Here is a 17,853-nt window from a genome sequence, read left to right as displayed (position 1 = left end):
TTAATTAAATCTTTCTCATCTTACCCTCTCCGTCCCATATTACTTAGCTACTGAATATTTATTCTCTCCTCATGTATACACATATGTACTTCAATTTTAATTCTCCGACACATTTATTTCCTCCGTGCACTTTTACTTGTTCACTTTTAACTTTTCACGTTCTTTAAAAATTAATAAATGAAATACTCCCTCCGTCCCATATTATTTGGCTACCTTACTAAACTACTTTTTTATCCCACGTGGACATATGTCATGATACTGAATATTTATTCTCTTCTCATGTATACACATATGCACTTCAATTTTAATTATCCGACACATACCTATTTCCTCCGTGCACTTTTACTTGTTCACTTTTGACTTTTCACGTTCTTTAATAATTAATAAATGAAGTACTCCTTCGGTACCCTATTACTTGGCCACATTACTATAAATATATGTCTAAATTACTTGTTCACTTACAAAACCAAGATAAAATTAATTACATCTTAATTTTGATTTCTTTGTAACAATTCTTTTTATCTATAATTGTTAATATAAAAAATTATAATGTAACTAATTTACCCCTTATTAACATATTTTTTAATTAATTCAATAAAAATATTTTATTAGTTTTGCTTTTAAAAAATCCAATATATACATCAATGATTCTTATGTTTAGATTTGAACGGTTAGTTAATTGAAACGGATATCAACCTGTCGGTATACATATAAGATATTAACGAATTTAAAAGAAAAAATCTAGAATCAAACTATTAATTTCCCCTCATATTCTTACTAATTTTCTTTTTCACATCGATGAACAACTTTCATTGTCATGACAATGAGAAAAAAAAGTCCGACTCTTTCCATCTCAAAGACTTAATTCCATCATTTCTTACCTATAACTAAATTGGGCAATTTGCAGGTCGCCCTTCGCTGGAGCTGGTCTTTAATTTTTACCCCTCAAAATGGTGATTTTTAAATTCTGCCCTTCAAGCAGAATTTCTGCCTGCACAGGCAGAATTTCAGCCTGTGCAAATTCTGCCTTGAGGTAGAAATAAGGCAGAATTTCTGCCTCAAGGCATAATTTGCATGGGCAGAATTTCTGCCTGAGGCAGAATTTTGCAACCTCTACCTCGTGAAAATTCTGCCTTACGATTTTTTTTTTTTACTGAGCTGGGGTTCGAACCCACAACCTCAGGGTGTTAGGCGAGGGGCAACACTTAAAGACCACCAATTTGAAGCGCAAAAATTAAAGACCACTCCAAATGAAGGGCAATCCAGGCAAAAAAAAGTAACTAAAGTGATGGTACATAAAATACATTTTGTATATGATGCTATATATAATAACAACTAGAATGTTTTTAAAAGTTATTTACAAAATACAAACCTTAAAGACTGGCTAATTAAAGTGATCAAGTTTAAGAAATAAATAGACTTTTGAATCTTGTGATTATAAACTTGACATGTAGGATATTTGAATTGTCAACTTACTAAATATAAAAAGAGGCCAACATAACCAAAATAAAATACATTTTAACAACCATTGAGAAATTAAGGGGAAAAATAAGAGGAAAAGAAACAAAATATGGAGGCTCACTAAGGAGAATCACGGTATCCTTTGCAAAATATACAAACGATAAAGACTAACTAAAGTGAGTAACCAAATTAATCACGTTGTGCCCCGTGCATCGCACGGGCATACTTTGCTAGTGCTATGAGGCATGGCGTACAATGACAACTTCCACAAGTTTTACCCTTATTTTTGTGGGGGGAGAGAGATTGATTTTGATAAATCCTCCGTGTAGTCTAGTTGGTTAGGATACTCGACTCTCACCCGAGAGACCCGTTTTAAGTCCCGGCAACGGAAATATTTTTTTCACTTTTTTGGAGATTGAAACGAAATGTGATGATAATTCTGAAAAAGCAATCAAAGGCTTCATTAGTTATATAATCTTTTTGTGATCTTCGGCTATTTATTCACTAAAAATGGTTTTTTTCTTCTTCTTTGTGAGAACTTAAAATGAAAAAAAAAAAAAAAAAAAAAAAAAGCTTAAACAAAGAACTTTGCGCAAACACTTTTCTACAAAATTATCAAAACCTGATGGCAAACAAAATAGTTAAAATGATTACACTTGGTATAAGGCATGGCGTACAATGACAACTTCCACAAGTTTTACCCTTATTTTTGTGGGGAGAGAGAGGTTGTTTTTGATAAATTCTCCGTGTATAATACTTGGCATGTCCCTTTGGTTTAAAAAGAGTGTTTACTTAACAATTGTATATTCCTTAAGAAAATACTAATTCATACGCAAAAATAGGTAATTTGACTAAACTATACTTAATTAAATAGGAATTGGAGTTTAGTCACTTAATACTTAATAAAGACAAATCAGGATTTTTTTTTGTTTTTTGTTTTTTTTAATTTGGTAGGTGGACATTCTTTTTTAATAAAAAAATAAATGCTAATTTGAACCGGAAGGAGCAACATGTATTTTTAAGTTAATTTTATCGTTTAACCTGATATAGACATAAATGGTCTTTTAACTATGAGAGTAGGTTCAAAATAGTTCCTTAACTATACACTTAACAATTTTAGTCCTTTAATTTGCCACATATTAACAAAAATGGTCCCTTATCTATGAGGGTTGGTTAAAATAGTCCATTAAGAATGCACTTAACATTTATGGTCCTAAAAGTTCGCCAAAAGTTGACACTTTTAGTCTCCGACAAAATATTCATCGAACTCTGTTTGTTAAATTTGACGAGAACTATGAAAAAAAGGAAAAAATTAGCGAGAACTCACATTTAGAGGTATACAATACTAAAGAAAAGGCTAAATACCGCGGGACAAAACTGACGGATATTAGTCCGTTATAGGAAAAAACCAACAGACTTATAATGTCACAAAATAGTGTCGCGGAACACAAAGACTAACGGACTCTATCGATTAAAACTGAGGGAGTCCATCAGTTAAGTAAAATACACCAGACTTTAGAAATAACAGAAACTATAAAAATTGTCACTACTAAAAACAAGCAAAAAAAAATTGTGAATGGAAACTGATGGATAAAATGAAAGGACACTATTTTTTTTTTTTTTACGAAAACCAATGAACGTCTGTATGGTTATTTTCGAGCAAAAGAATTGCGGCGAAACTAATTTTTTTTGTAATAAAAGAATCACTACAATGGAAGTATATATTTTTATACCAGTTTTTCAGTAAAAACGAGTCTGGTGTATTTTACTTAGCCGATGGACTCCCTCGGTTTAATCGACAGAGTCCGTCAATGTTTGTGTTCCGAGACACTATTTTCTAACATTATTAAGTCTATAGGTTTTTCCTTATAACTGACTGACGTCCGTCAATTTTGTCCCGAGGTATTTGACCTTTTCTTTAATAATGCGTATCTCTAAATGTGAGTACTCGCTATTTTTTTTTCATAATTCTCGTTAAACCTAACAAACAGAGTTCGATGAATTTTTTATTAGATACTAAAAATATTAACTTTTAGCGAACTTAAAAGACCAATAACTATTAAGTGTATACTTAAGGGACTATTTTTAACCAACCCTTGTAGCGAGACCATTTTTATTAACTTGTGTCAAACTAAAATGGGACTATTTTGAACCTACTGAGGGACCATTAATGTCCTTTTCTCCAATTTGATGCATATATCAAATGCAAAAAATTAACTTCTTTTTGTTTCTCGTCAAGAATCGAGGATAATTTCGTCAAAGAGAAATCATCTTCGTTTGAATTCATTAAAAAGGTCAATCTACCCGTTGTGAATTGAGAGATCGGAGTAAAAATGGAGAAAGAGGGAAAAAGCGATGCCGATAACAGAATTACAGTCAACGTTAAGTTCAGTGGCCGATCAATACCAGTAGAAATCTCCTCAGAGTCTACCGTCAAAGAGCTCAAATCACTGATTCAACCACTCACAAATGTGCTCACTCGTGGCCAAAAACTCATTTTCAAAGGTAATACTTACTTCTTTCAATTCTAACCCTATCTATCACCTTTATTTTTTAAACACGTTTGGCTGAAAATAATTGTTTGGACATAATTATCGTAAATACTTAATTTTATTATTTTAGTAGTCAAAAATACACAGCAAGTATCGCTTTTTGTGAGTTTCCTACCTTACATTTTCTAACTGAACTATCACTGACTATTTATCAATATCAAGGTGTTTGTGTTTCCTATCACAGACTATTTATCAAAACACACTGAATTATCAAGTATTTGAGTTTCCTACCTGAACAATCACCAACTATTTATCAAAACACACTAAAATATCAAGTATTTGCATTTCCTACCTGAACTATCACCAACTATTTATCAAAACACACTGAATTATCTAGTGTTTGAGTTTTCTACCTGGACTATCAGCAATTATTTATCAAAACACACTAAATTATCGAGTGTTTTGCGTTTCCTACCTGAACTATCACCAACTATTTATCAAAACACACTGAATTATCTAGTGTTTGAGTTTTCTACCTGAACTATCAACAATTATTTATCTAAACACACTGAATTATCGAGTGTTTTGCGTTTCCAACCTGAACTGTCACTAACTATTTATCAAAACACACTGAAATATCAAGTATTTGCATTTCCTACCTGGACTATCAGCAATTATTTATCAAAACACACTAAATTATCGAGTGTTTTGCGTTTCCTACCTGAACTATCACCAACTATTTATCAAAACACACTGAATTATCTAGTGTTTGAGTTTTCTACCTGAACTATCAACAATTATTTATCTAAACACACTGAATTATCGAGTGTTTTGCGTTTCCAACCTGAACTGTCACTAACTATTTATCAAAACACACTGAAATATCAAGTATTTGCATTTCCTACCTGAACTATCACCAACTATTTATCAAAACACACTGAATTATCTAGGGTTTGAGTTTTCTACCTGGACTATCACTAATTATTTATCAAAACACACTGAATTATCGAGTGTTTTGCGTTTCCTACCTGAACTGTCACCAACTATTTATCAAAACACACTGAAATATCAAGTATTTGCATTTCCTACCTAAACTATCACCAACTATTTATCAAAACACACTGAATTATCTAGTGTTTGAGTTTTCTACCTGGACTATCAGCAATTATTTATCAAAACACACTGAATTATCGAGTGTTTTGCGTTTCCTACCTGAACTATCACCAACTATTTATCAAAACACACTGAAATATCAAGAATTTGCATTTCCTGCCTGAACTATTACCAACTATTTATCAAAACACACTGAATTATCTAGTGTTTGAGTTTTCTACCTGGACTATCACCAATTATTTATCAAAACACACTGAATTATCGAGTGCTTTGCGTTTCCTATCTGAACTATCACCAACTATTTATCAAAACACACTGAAATATCAAGTATTTGCATTTCCTACCTGAACTATCACCAACTATTTATCAAAACACACTGAATTATCTAGTGTTTGAGTTTTCTACCGGACTATCACCAATTATTTATCAAAACACACTGAATTATTGAGTGTTTTGCGTTTCCTACCTGAACTGTCACCAACTATTTATCAAAAACACATTGAAATATCAAGTATTTGCATTTCCTACCTGAACTATCACCAACTATTTATCAAAACACGCTGAATTATCTAGTGTCTGAGTTTTCTACTTGGACTATCACCAATTATTTATCAAAACACACTGAATTATTGAGTGTTTTGCGTTTCCTACCTGAACTATCACCAACTATTTATCAAAACACACTGAAATATCACGTATTTGCATTTCCTACCTGAACTATCACTAACTATTTATCAAAACACACTGAATTATCCAGTGTTTGAGTTTTTTACCTGGACTATCACCAATTATTTATCAAAACACACTGAATTATCGAGTGTTTTGCGTTTCCTACCTGAACTGTCACCAACTATTTATCAAAACACACTGAAATATCAAGTATTTGCATTTCCTACCTGAACTATCACCAACTATTTATCAAAACACACTGAATTATCGAGTGTTTTGCGTTTCCTACCTGAACTGTCACCAACTATTTATCAAAACACACTGAAATATCAAGTATTTGCATTTCCTACCTAAACTATCACCAACTATTTATCAAAACACACTGAATTATCTAGTGTTTGAGTTTTCTACCTGGACTATCAGCAATTATTTATCAAAACACACTGAATTATCGAGTGTTTTGCGTTTCCTACCTGAACTATCACCAACTATTTATCAAAACACACTGAAATATCAAGAATTTGCATTTCCTGCCTGAACTATTACCAACTATTTATCAAAACACACTGAATTATCTAGTGTTTGAGTTTTCTACCTGAACTATCACCAACTATTTATCAAAACACACTGAAATATCAAGCTAGAAACTCGCAAAAAAGTGATAGTGTTTTTGACTATTATCTCTTAATTTTTTTTTTAATTTTTTTTTTTCAATTAACTCCTTTAATTATCCGGGTGGAGTGCCATTTGGCACCATTTTTAAACACACACACACACAAAAAAAAAAAAAAAAAAAAAGAGATAGAGAGAGAATGTACACCACGTACCATCAGATACTAGTCGAGGTGTGTTTTGATAAATAATTGGTGATAGTTCAGGTCGGAAACGCAAACACATGATAGTTCACTATCAGGTAGGAAACTCACGAAAAAGTGATACTTGGCGTGTGTTTTTAACCATTAAGTGAAAAAAATTATTCGAGCAGTATTTCAAGTAAAATAATAGTTTGAAATTCATTTTCAAACATGACTTTAATTCGAATTTAATTTCAAATATTTTCTTTCTACTTTAACCAAATATTATATTAGGAACATAAATTTCATATGTATCTTCATTTTGTTATTATCAATTCTGTAAAGTCATTTGTGAGACAGGTAACTGTTGACAGGATGAGAGTTTTACCTGTTTGGCTAAAAGTATGATAATAATTATTTTATCGCATATAAAAGGATTGAATTTTTATATAATGATAGTGTAAATAATTTTTGATTAAGTATTATTTGAATTTGATAGTCGACATAATTTTTGTGTTTTTCATGAATAGGGAAAGTATTGATGGATGAAATGACATTGAAGTCCTTGGAAGTTAAAAATGGAGCTAAGATCATGCTTATGGCTTCCCAGGGCTTACACCAAGGGGTAATTCTTCATTTTTATTGGGAAACTTACCTAAATGTACACTTCGTCCATCTAATTTACCAAACATGGCCGAAGTATACACTGCCTATACAGTTCGGCTGTATAGGTAGTGTATAGGTATGTATAGTATATTTATATTTAGTATATACACTACCAGTACACTGTGTACATATAGTAAACTAGATGGCCGAATGGTATTTGGCTGTAATATTCTGATTTTTCTTTGCAGTTCACTTTCCGTCCTTACCTCCATTTTGCTAGAAGCTCTTTTGTGGCTACCAACTGAGTTAATTCCCCAAATAGTCGCTCAACTTAGTGAATTTATCTAGCAATGTTATTTTCTTTGTTTTATGACAATAAAATCACTCAACTATTACTCTGTTTCTTAAAAGGTCAGACCTACCAGATTATGGTACAAAGTTCACCTCAATATTCTTGGTTGCTTCTACATTTCCTAATTCTGAATGTAGGAAGTGCTAACTTGTATTCTAAATTCATAGCTTTAGAAATACATTTCACTTGTGGCAACAAATACAATTTTATTTTTACGAAAAGTGAAAAGCTACTTTCTTTTGGTGGGTTTGTTCACAATGTCGAAACTATTTGGAGGAAAAGACCCTTTCGATTATCCATTTTTAATTTCACTGAACCATTTGGTAGTTGGTTTAGCTGGAACTACCTGTTGAATGAACAATAAGGCTCTCCGAATCAAGAAATAAGAACAAGAAAACATGGGAAAAATCAAATGGTAACTTAGTTTTGCTTAGCTGATTATCGTTTATACATATATATAAAATGTGTATTTTTAAAACAAAAAGGGATCTCCGGTGTACTTTGTATCATAATCTGGTAAGTATGACCTTCTAAGAAACCAAGTAATAGTTGAGTGATTTTGTTGTCATAAAACAGAGAAAATGACTTTGCTAGATAAATTCACCTAGTTGAGTGACCATTTAACTCCTACCAACTATTTGGTATTGGGGCTTAGCTGTGTTGGTACACTTTGTTACAGAATTGTATATCATTAGAAAATATAGAAAACCTCTAGTATTAGAAAGCCTTTCTTTGTCTTAAAGGACAACATATTGATTACTAGAACGAAATGGGTATACGTGGAGTAATGTATATTGAGAATTTGAGATATAGGAGACTACTACAACTAGTTGGGATTGAGGTGTAATCGATTGACCAGTACTTGTGTCTTTGGATTTTTTATAAAATAAAAAACCAGAAATTCCACTAGATCCTGAAATTCTGTTTTCTATATTAGAAAGTGAATTGATTAAAATTTTAAAGCTTTTGAATCTGATGTCTTGAGTTATTTACCTTTTTGTGTATATTTGATAGGATGGACCAATAAGAAAGGAAGCTTCCACATTGTCCACAGTGAGGAGGATGCCTGAAGCTATGAGACCTAAAAGGGACGGTCCTCAAATTCCTGTTCTGAAGAGCCAAGTTGAACGGTGGAAGGCTACTGGGGTCGTTGCATTATCAGGATGCAATCTGAAGGTAAGATGAGAAGTAACTGGCTTTGCTTTGTCCAATGATTTCGAACTTTTTTTTACCATGGCTGATCTTAATTGTGATGGGACAAGAGATACAATGGTTAAACCAGAACTCACTTCGATCCAATCTTACACATATTGGAGTTGACCTAATATAAAATTGTTTTCTCTTTTTCTTCTTTACTTCCAATTCATTTATCTAATTTATTTCTGGCTTGAGTAGGTGAGATAGCCAGCTGTTCCCTTCTCTTTCGGATACCAATATGAGCAAAACCACTAAAGAAAAGAATCCATAAAATTATAAAAATTGGACAGCGGGATTTGAACCTTCGGTTTTTCTTCATTTTGGCTATAATACCTGTTTTCAGTAATGGAGCCGTTAACAACTCATCCATCTGTATGAAGGCTAATTTTGCAGTATTACTCCAAATAGAACATGGCCATTGGAGTAGATATTCCCAGTATCTTTAGAAAGATACCACTAGCTGTGCAGTCTAAATAAAAAACAAAATTCTATTTCCCTCCCCAATGAATAGAAGAGCAAAAGAGATGGGACGAATATTGTCATAAAGATCCAATACATTTGGAATAAAGCAAAATCCCTCCATGACATACTTTATTCCAATTAAAAACTTTGGCTGATAGATGGGTTGAATATAGTTCATTTGTCGGGAATTTAGAGGGTTAAAAGCATGACCTTCCTAGAATATAGTTCATGTGTTGGGAACTAGGAGGATTAAAAGCATGACCTTCCTAATAGCGGATGACAAAAATGTTGCGTTTTCTGGTATTTTAATCTTTCTAGTGGGTATCTCTAAATATTTCATCTTGGAACTTATTTGTTGCAACACCAAAACCAAAATGACCACCCAAAATTTTATCAGTAGCGAGACACTAAACTAAATTGAAGTCCCAAAAAGATGCAAGTCATGTAGAGAAAAGAAAAAAAGAAAACAATACTACTCTGCAGTTCAAACTTATTGAATAAATATTGGGTTAGTCCGAGAGAGAAATGGCCTACACTACTCAGATAATTCCCTTTATGTATCACTTATGCATGTAGATATTCTGTATCAAGAATGAGAATATATTACGGTCAAAGGATAAATTTCTCTTAACCAAGTAGTAAAACCAAGTTTGATTCCTTCTATAACCCAAGAGTTATTAAATAAATCGTAATAGCATACGTATGTCCTTAAACTACGTTGCCAGCCGATTTTTTGCTTTTTCTTCTTGAAGATATTGCTCTAATCACTTATTGGAACTTGATAGGCCCTACCAGATGAAGTGTTGACCTGTGGACCTTCTGCTAGAGTCCTTGATCTCAGCCACAACTCAATACAGCATCTTCCAGCGGCGATTAATAGTTTATGTTCTCTTCAGGTCAATAGAGCTGACTCCTTTACTTATCTTTGAAATTGCAATTTATTCACTTGTTTGAGGCAGAAATTTATTTTGGTATTGTTTCTGCTTCCAAGAAATTGATGCTCAATGGGAATGAAATATTGGATAATTCCTTAAGCTGGGAAGAGCTAGCTTTTCTAAAGAGTCTTATGGTTATTTCACTGAACCAAAACCAGTAAGTCCCACTTATTCCTCATATATTCCTATCATTAGCATACTACTCTCCAAGCTGAATGAGATTCGCCAATATGTTGCATTGTCTCTATGTAATTAAAGTTAACTTGTATTCTTTTCTGTACCATTAAATGATGGCTACACCAAACATGTATGTAGATTTGATTGTGAGGGACAGTAATTGCAATGTCATAGTTCTCATATGCGGGATTGTTTTGATAAAATTAAAATATGAAAACTTAAGTTATGTCAATGAGTAATATAAGTTGTTGAATTTGGAGTATTCGAATGTTAAGTCGCATAATTGGAATATTAACCATTCCAAGTTTTCCTTCGACATTCAGCTTGAAACTAAGTTGTAAAATTCGCTCACAGTTTTCTGTCTAATATAATGGTTTTCCTTGCATTTTTATGAGTATTTATTTATAACAAGTTACTTGCAGAATAGTCAAATACTTATGAAAGCATGTTTAAAAAATTGTCAACTGTCATGGTCTGTCAAATGTTTGAATAGGTTGGCTTTTACATATCACTTTATAGTTAGTTTGAACCAGTGATTGGCAATTATCAATTTCTATGTAACTTGAATTGTTCTCACGAAAATATTATAAAGCTTTTAATCGGCTCTTAAGGTATTCAGTTCTTACTTTTAAGTGCCGAATTGGTTATAAGACACCCCCTTTGCTAAAGTATAAAAACCACGCCAACGTGTAATATGCATCACTTTTTGCTTATTAGCAGTTCATGTGAGATGTTTAATTGGAAGTGGAAAAGAGAGATTCTTAGTGGTGATCATTATTTATTGACTGACCCTCTCAAAAACATGCTTGGGAACTGAATATAAGCTGTCTATCCTTCATTCACAAAAATCATGGTACTAATTTTCTTTTGTTCAGTGACATTCAGATATTGTTTCGTGTTTATTTTCTGATACGGCTTACTCTGTTTATCAACCTCAACCATTTATCATGTGCCTTTATTTCGTATAAAGGTTTCTTATACGACTGTATCAACTAACCTTCTTCTTGGTATGCAGTATAGCAACACTGCCTCCTGAGGTCGGCGCTTTGACCAGTCTTAGACAACTTCATATTTCACATAACGACTTAACAGGTCTCCCATCTGAGATAGGTCTGCTGACCGGCCTTGAGGTTCTGAAAGTTAACAACAATAGGTAATTTGAAGTACTGAAACAAACAAAAAGATATCTCAATGTACGGTTATCATGATATTTAGTGTTAAGTTATTGTTACAAGTCTTCGTTCTCTCGCCCAATGATAAACCTTTCTCGAGGACGTGCATGTTTTGGAGTCTGTTGAGTTTTTTTATCTTTTATTTCTCGTTGAAGAAATAGGAACCTAGGTTTAGGTTTGTAACTTAATCTTTTAATTGCAGGATACACTCTATTCCGGAAAGTATAGGGGGTTGTGCTTCTCTTATTGAGGTAAAAAAAAAAAGGGTTATTTTCCTTTATTCGCTTGTCTTCTTCTCTTTCATTAACTGGAATCATGAAATCCAAATTATAGGCTGAAACAAGTTCCAGCATTTATTGTTTCCTATGATGTTATTACGGTAATAATATTTACCTATATACATATAACCTGATTCATTATGGTGTAGGTTGATCTTTCATCTAATCTTTTGGTAGAGCTGCCAGAAACAATTAGCAAACTAAAGAACTTAAAGGTTTGTCCGCATTTATTTGCTTTTGCATTTCTGTTTGTCTTTCTTCTCACATTCTTCGCTTAATTATAGTGTGTTTCTTTTGAAGTCATGCTTCAAAGATACCACTTCAGTTTACAATTTATTTTATGTAATGTAGAAAATAACTTGTTCTTTTTATAAACGCTGTATAGAATAGAACTTGCAAACATCTGACTAAGTTAGCTAGATATGCTGTAGTACTGGTTGTTAGACCAAACTGGGCGATCTACTGCCATCATCTGCTTGACCAACACCATTTGCTTTGCTAAAAGCAAAGCACGTGATAGGTAAAACTTAATCACGGTGAAGTGGAAAATGTGTATGAAAGACACGTCTTACATTCATTAATTTGGTGTAGCACTCGGCGCAAGTAAGTTCTTACCGCACATTATAGGGGCATTATCACTTAGTTTCGAACTGTGTGCCAACCAACTCCTAGGGACCTCTCAGTTATCAAAAGGGAGAAAAAGCTGTTACACAAGTTTCTCTAGTTAACAATTTTTTGAACCAGTATGCTTTTGCCCCAATTATTTGCGTGCTTCATGTTCCAATTACTGGTGCAGGCACTTTATCTTAAAAACAACGGGATCAAATCCCTTCCTAGCAGCATTTTTAAGCTGTGCAGCGAACTCTCAATATTAGATCTCCATGGCACTGAAATAACTATGGATGTTATCCGTGAGGTACTCAATTATTCACTAACTAGTAATATGTCCTATTTCCATTCGCCTCTCACTATTTTCTAACGTTCACAGCTTGAAGGATGGGAGAATTTCGATGAGAGAAGACGGTCAAAGCATCAGAAGCAACTGGACTTCAGAGTGAGTAGCTCTGCCAAATTTGATGAAGGAGCTGATAAAAGCTGATAGGCAAGAGACACAAACTGCTCGGTTTATACAGACCATGAATCCATGACATATGCATTTGCATAGTGATTCCTAGCAATCCTTACAAAAGAATCCTACAATACCTGTTAAGATGCTACAAGGAATTTCAAGGTTCTATAGAAATTTAGATCAAGAAAATATCTGTGTACACTCCCTACAGATTTACCATTGTTCTGAAAATCTTTACTCAGATATAAAAACATTAGTAGGAGGTCCTGATGCTCTGTGATTAATGAATCTCGAGAAAGACATATAATCTCAAGCTCTGTTAGTAAAGTTCAAAACGAAGGCCCCGTAGCATTTTTGTGGCACGCTTTCTTTTTGTCTGTCCCAAAAAAGAAATATGCAGTACTATATTTTGAAATATTTAACTTGAAATTTTCATTCTACCTGTAATGATATGGTTTTAGAGCCACAAAATGTCCATGGTAAGTTTTTGACCTCAAATTTTAAAAATCTTAATTTCTTTCTCAAACTTGATGTCCAATGAATATTGCATTATAAATCATTAATGGCTAGTGATTAGTGAGATGAGTACAGTTCATAATACTCCCTTCAGGCCAAAAAAGAGCTCACTGGCACACCCCTTAAGAAACTACTTACTTCAAGAAAAAAATATGTAAATTGATTAAACTATCCTTAATTAAATAGGCATAGGAATTTGATCACATAATATTTAATAGGAGCAAAGCTGGAAAGTTAAAGTTAATTATTTCTTGATTTAATAAGTGAATATTTTTTTTATTTTTAAAAAAAAGACTAAGCGGATTTTTTTTTTTTTTATCCGGAGGGAGTACCAAAAGTACTGTATTTCTACCAACAGAGAGCGAAAATATTTGGCGCATATCCCAATATAATGATGATAAAAGTTTCTGTAAATTTCGAACTTACTTTTAGCAGTGCAACTTTTTCTCATACGATCATACAAACTAAATTTTTTTCTGTATAGCACTAAATATTCTGAGACCTGCTAAAACTTACTTGCCCAGTCAAAGTATATAGATGAGGCTTACAATTACAATAAAGGGATCTGACGTTTCGACCCGAGTTTTGGCATTGTGTGGTATCTTAGACACATAATTGGCATATTTTAGCCAAGTTTTAAGAAACTCGCATAAAATAGCCAATGTACACGTTTTAGGTTAAAAGATTTAAAGCATGTTTGGCCAAATTTTAAAAATCAGCTTATTTTAAAAGTACTTTACAAAAAAATACTTTTGGCGAAAATAGTTTGTGTTTGACTAATTAATTTAAAAAACACTTTTGAGCAGCAATTAATGTTTGGCCAAATTTTTATTTTTCTCAAAAGTACTTTTCGAAAAGATACTATTGGGCAAAACTATTATTTTTCGCTTATGAAAAACTACTTCTGCTACTTCCCAGAAGCACTTATTTTCTCCAAAAGCTTAACCAAACACCTCACTTTTTTTTTAATAAGCACTTACTGAAAAAATAAATACTTTTCGGAAAAAAATAAGTTTGGCCAAACAGGCTATTAGTATCCACGTTCACAAAATTTCTGGAGTAAAAATAGCTCCTTTCTCATTCTCTTTCCAATTTCACTGTCTAATATTTATTTCTTATACGGTAATTCTCTCTCACGGAAGTTGAACTCTCTACAATATCTTCTCCTAAAATCAGTCCATTAGAACTCTAGTACAATATATGTGCACAAGTAATTGCTATTCATGATGGTCTGCAATATTGTGTTAATAATCATGTGTTACCTGTGATTATGGAAACTGATTCTCTAGCTATGTTGAACATCATTCAAGGTGACTGGGAACCTCCTTGGAAAGTTAGTATGGAGGTGCAAAAGATTACAGAGTGGAGAAAGAGAGGACAAGTCCAGTTTGTCCATGTCCTGAGGGAGGGGAATAATGTGGCAGATTTTTTAGCTGACAGTGTGTTTTATTGTGCAGGTACATTAGAAGTTAACAACTTCTCACATCTGCAGGGAAGAGATTGTTGAATATGGATAAATCTATGATGCCTAATTTCAGATTCAAAACATACAAGGAAAGGGAACCAGATTGAAGAAGGATTATTTTGACTCTAATTCAGGTTCACTACTCAACGCCAGCTTGTAATATGACTGTTATCTTCTAAAACTGGCCTAGCTAGATAGTGGTATTAGCCGTGTTACTGCTCATTCTTCTAGCAGGTTATAACAGGTATGTTACGCAGGATTCAACATGATTACACAGGATTCTTGGACAGTAGCAGCTTGCATATGCAGCCTTGCTCTTGTTTGAATGATCATGGGGTCTGATAGCATAGCACCTGGTGAGAGCTTTGAGGTGTCTGATAGTGTTATCATTCCAAAACAAGAGATCTTGCAGCATGAGCATTCAGTTTGCAGCACTTTGATCCTGTTTACAGTTTTACTAGATTAGCTTAGATTTTTCTTTATTAGTTTGTTGCTTTTTTTTTTCTTTTTTCCTGTCTGTGTACATACTTTGTTTTTGGAATAAAAACCACTAGCAATCTGCTAGATGGATTTAAATTTAAAAAAAAAAAAAAAAAGTACAATGGTGAATCTCTCATAATAAATTCACACTACAACAATCATAGATCTAAAATTTCTAAGGTTTTTGAGCCATTTGTACTACAAAATAGATGGGGAAGAAAAGTTCTTTGAAGAAATTGGTCAAGAATCAAGCTACTGATTCTGATTTAAAAAATCCTCCACCCAAATCTTCGAAATCTACACATGCAAAATAATCAGTATGAGAATAAAAGTAAAAATAAGATTGGCATTTTCCAAGTTCAAGAAAAAGGCAAACAAATTGCAAAAGACCCTGTTAATTAGAAAAAGAGAGTTTCGAGATAGCGACGTGGGTGGCAGTGAGGTTTGAAACTTGTGAAGAGAAAGGCTAAACAAAAAAGCGGAGATGAACTAGCAATTCGCGAATTGGAGGTATTTATTCATGTAATTAGCCTTTTATTTACTAAACGTGCAATTTTGAGTTGTATACACCTTATGTATACATATGTTTGGTTTGTTATTTTTATTGCAGCTACATTTTTTGTTTTTTTGTGTGTGTGTATATATATGTATAGCACCTTCTGGTTTATTCAATTTGTTATAGCCACCTAATGTATACATGTGTTTGGTTGTTGTTTTTTATTGCATATGTATTTTGCACACATTTTTTGTATACACCTTTTGGTTATACAGACATAATGTATATACATGCTGGGTTTTGTTGCATTTGTGTTTTGTATACATCTATTGTATACAGATGCTGGTTTGTATAATGGGGAATTATTTTTTGATTGATTTTAGTTGGCTTTGCTTAGATATATTGTATACACATTATGGTTTCGATACATATGAATGGGTACATAACATGATAACAATCTCTGTTGAAGCTGAATTTGAATTTCAAAATGCAGGAGTGAGGTTATTGTGTACCAAAGAATAAAAAATTCTCAAGTTGTCGGTTTAGCTCCCATGTAAATGTAGAGGTTGTGAATTCGTTAAAATCAACATTTAACGTTGATCAGATTTACTTGTTTAGTCAAACAATTTTTAGGTACTTCCTTCATATGCTAGAAGTTCACATCCAGAATCAATTGATAACTTACTTAATGAGAAGGGAACTAGTTCACGATCGGGAGGACTTGTTTTATGTCAAAATACATGGAAATAGATTCTGTTTTGGATTAAAAGAATTTTCCATAACAACCGGTTTGCAATGTGACGGAGAGGATGATGATTTTTCTGAGGATTCAGACAGGCTAAAGCAGACATATTTTCCGGGCAAAGTCAAAGTAGATAAAAATGACCTTGTGGAATGTTTTTCCAAGAAAAGGTGGCTTTCATATGAAGATGCTGTAAAGATTATCATTCTCTAATTTATGTACACATTCGTATTAGCTGTCATCACCAAAAGGATTTTCATAAGCGATCAATACTTTCACTTAGTTGAGAGTGAAGAATATAAGCTTTTCCATAGGAAAAAAATTGTTTTAAAAAATTTGATGAAATGTGTTAGGGACAAATTGTATCGTGTCAAAATCTTTCATAGGTTTGGTGGGTTACCCCTGACTTTGCAGATCTAGATATACGGGTGTTGTTCCAACGTCAATCCAGATATTGTAATCTGTGTTGCCAACAGAGTTCCACCGATATTGAATTGAGAAGTGATTAAGAAGAGTCCTACCACCGAATTTTAGGCCAGTCATTATTTAGCAAATCTGCTGACAAGGAAAGATAAGAAAAACTTGTACTTTATATTATTTATTTATGCAGTATAATGTTGAAAAAATCAACTATGCACGTTGTATACACAGAATTACCTAACTAAATTTTATTTAGTTATTCTTTTATCTATTTATCAAGTGTTTACAAATATTTCTGTTGCACTTGATGAATTGAGATTTTTTAAGCCCACTGATAATGATTCAAGTCACTGTCATGTCAATGCCAAAAATCTCAAAACTCCACATGAGAAAAAGATCAGAAAGAGTCTACAGAAAAAATGTCCCGTAAGGTAAAGGAGAGTTTCTAGGAAAAGGAAATGAAAAGTAAAATTGAAGATGTAGGTTTTCTTTAAATTTTTTTTTCTCGCACAATTTATTGTTGTGAGTCATCAAATTATATTCGTATGCAACATTTTTTATCTTGGTGTATCCAGTTTGGCAAAGAACTATTTTTGTTGAAGAAGTTCGTGCAGGAGTCATTTGCTAAGTTGTTTCAGGCTGAGTCGAGCACACGCAGTCCGTATAACGACAACCATCATCAGGGGAGCTCCATTCTACATTCAAAAAAAGACATTAACTGTTCAAGGGGGTTTGTTTTAAGGAGTGAGTTTGACAAGGTAAATTGACAATATTATAAAAAGGCTTAAAAATATGTTACCACAGATTTGAAAATGGTTATGAATATTAAAAGTGTTTAATTTTAACGTAGGTCGTACAAGTATTTGTATTCTTCCTTCCTATATATATATATATTTTCATGAGCTTTTTTTGATGGTTTCAACAGCTTAGCAATGAGGTTAAAGCTTTCAAGGATTT

The 17,853-nt window shown here is 32.9% G+C and overlaps 1 protein-coding gene across 1 annotated transcript; it reads left to right on the top strand.

The window, feature by feature from the left end:
* The first annotated feature begins 3,623 nt into the window (after positions 1-3,623).
* LOC132605790 (LRR repeats and ubiquitin-like domain-containing protein At2g30105) lies at positions 3,624-13,139 on the top strand. The gene is made up of 10 exons (XM_060319030.1): positions 3,624-3,966; positions 7,060-7,154; positions 8,502-8,663; positions 9,932-10,042; positions 10,138-10,238; positions 11,274-11,411; positions 11,633-11,681; positions 11,858-11,923; positions 12,505-12,624; positions 12,697-13,139. Exons 1-10 carry the CDS (start codon positions 3,795-3,797, stop codon positions 12,805-12,807), a joined length of 1,125 nt encoding a protein of 374 aa, XP_060175013.1. The 5' UTR covers positions 3,624-3,794; the 3' UTR covers positions 12,808-13,139.
* Positions 13,140-17,853: the final 4,714 nt, after the last annotated feature.

This window comes from Lycium barbarum, chromosome 8 (genome assembly GCF_019175385.1).
Source record: "Lycium barbarum isolate Lr01 chromosome 8, ASM1917538v2, whole genome shotgun sequence".
NCBI classification, from domain to species: Eukaryota; Viridiplantae; Streptophyta; class Magnoliopsida; order Solanales; family Solanaceae; genus Lycium; species Lycium barbarum.
This window is presented reverse-complemented; position numbering and strand designations above follow the sequence as displayed.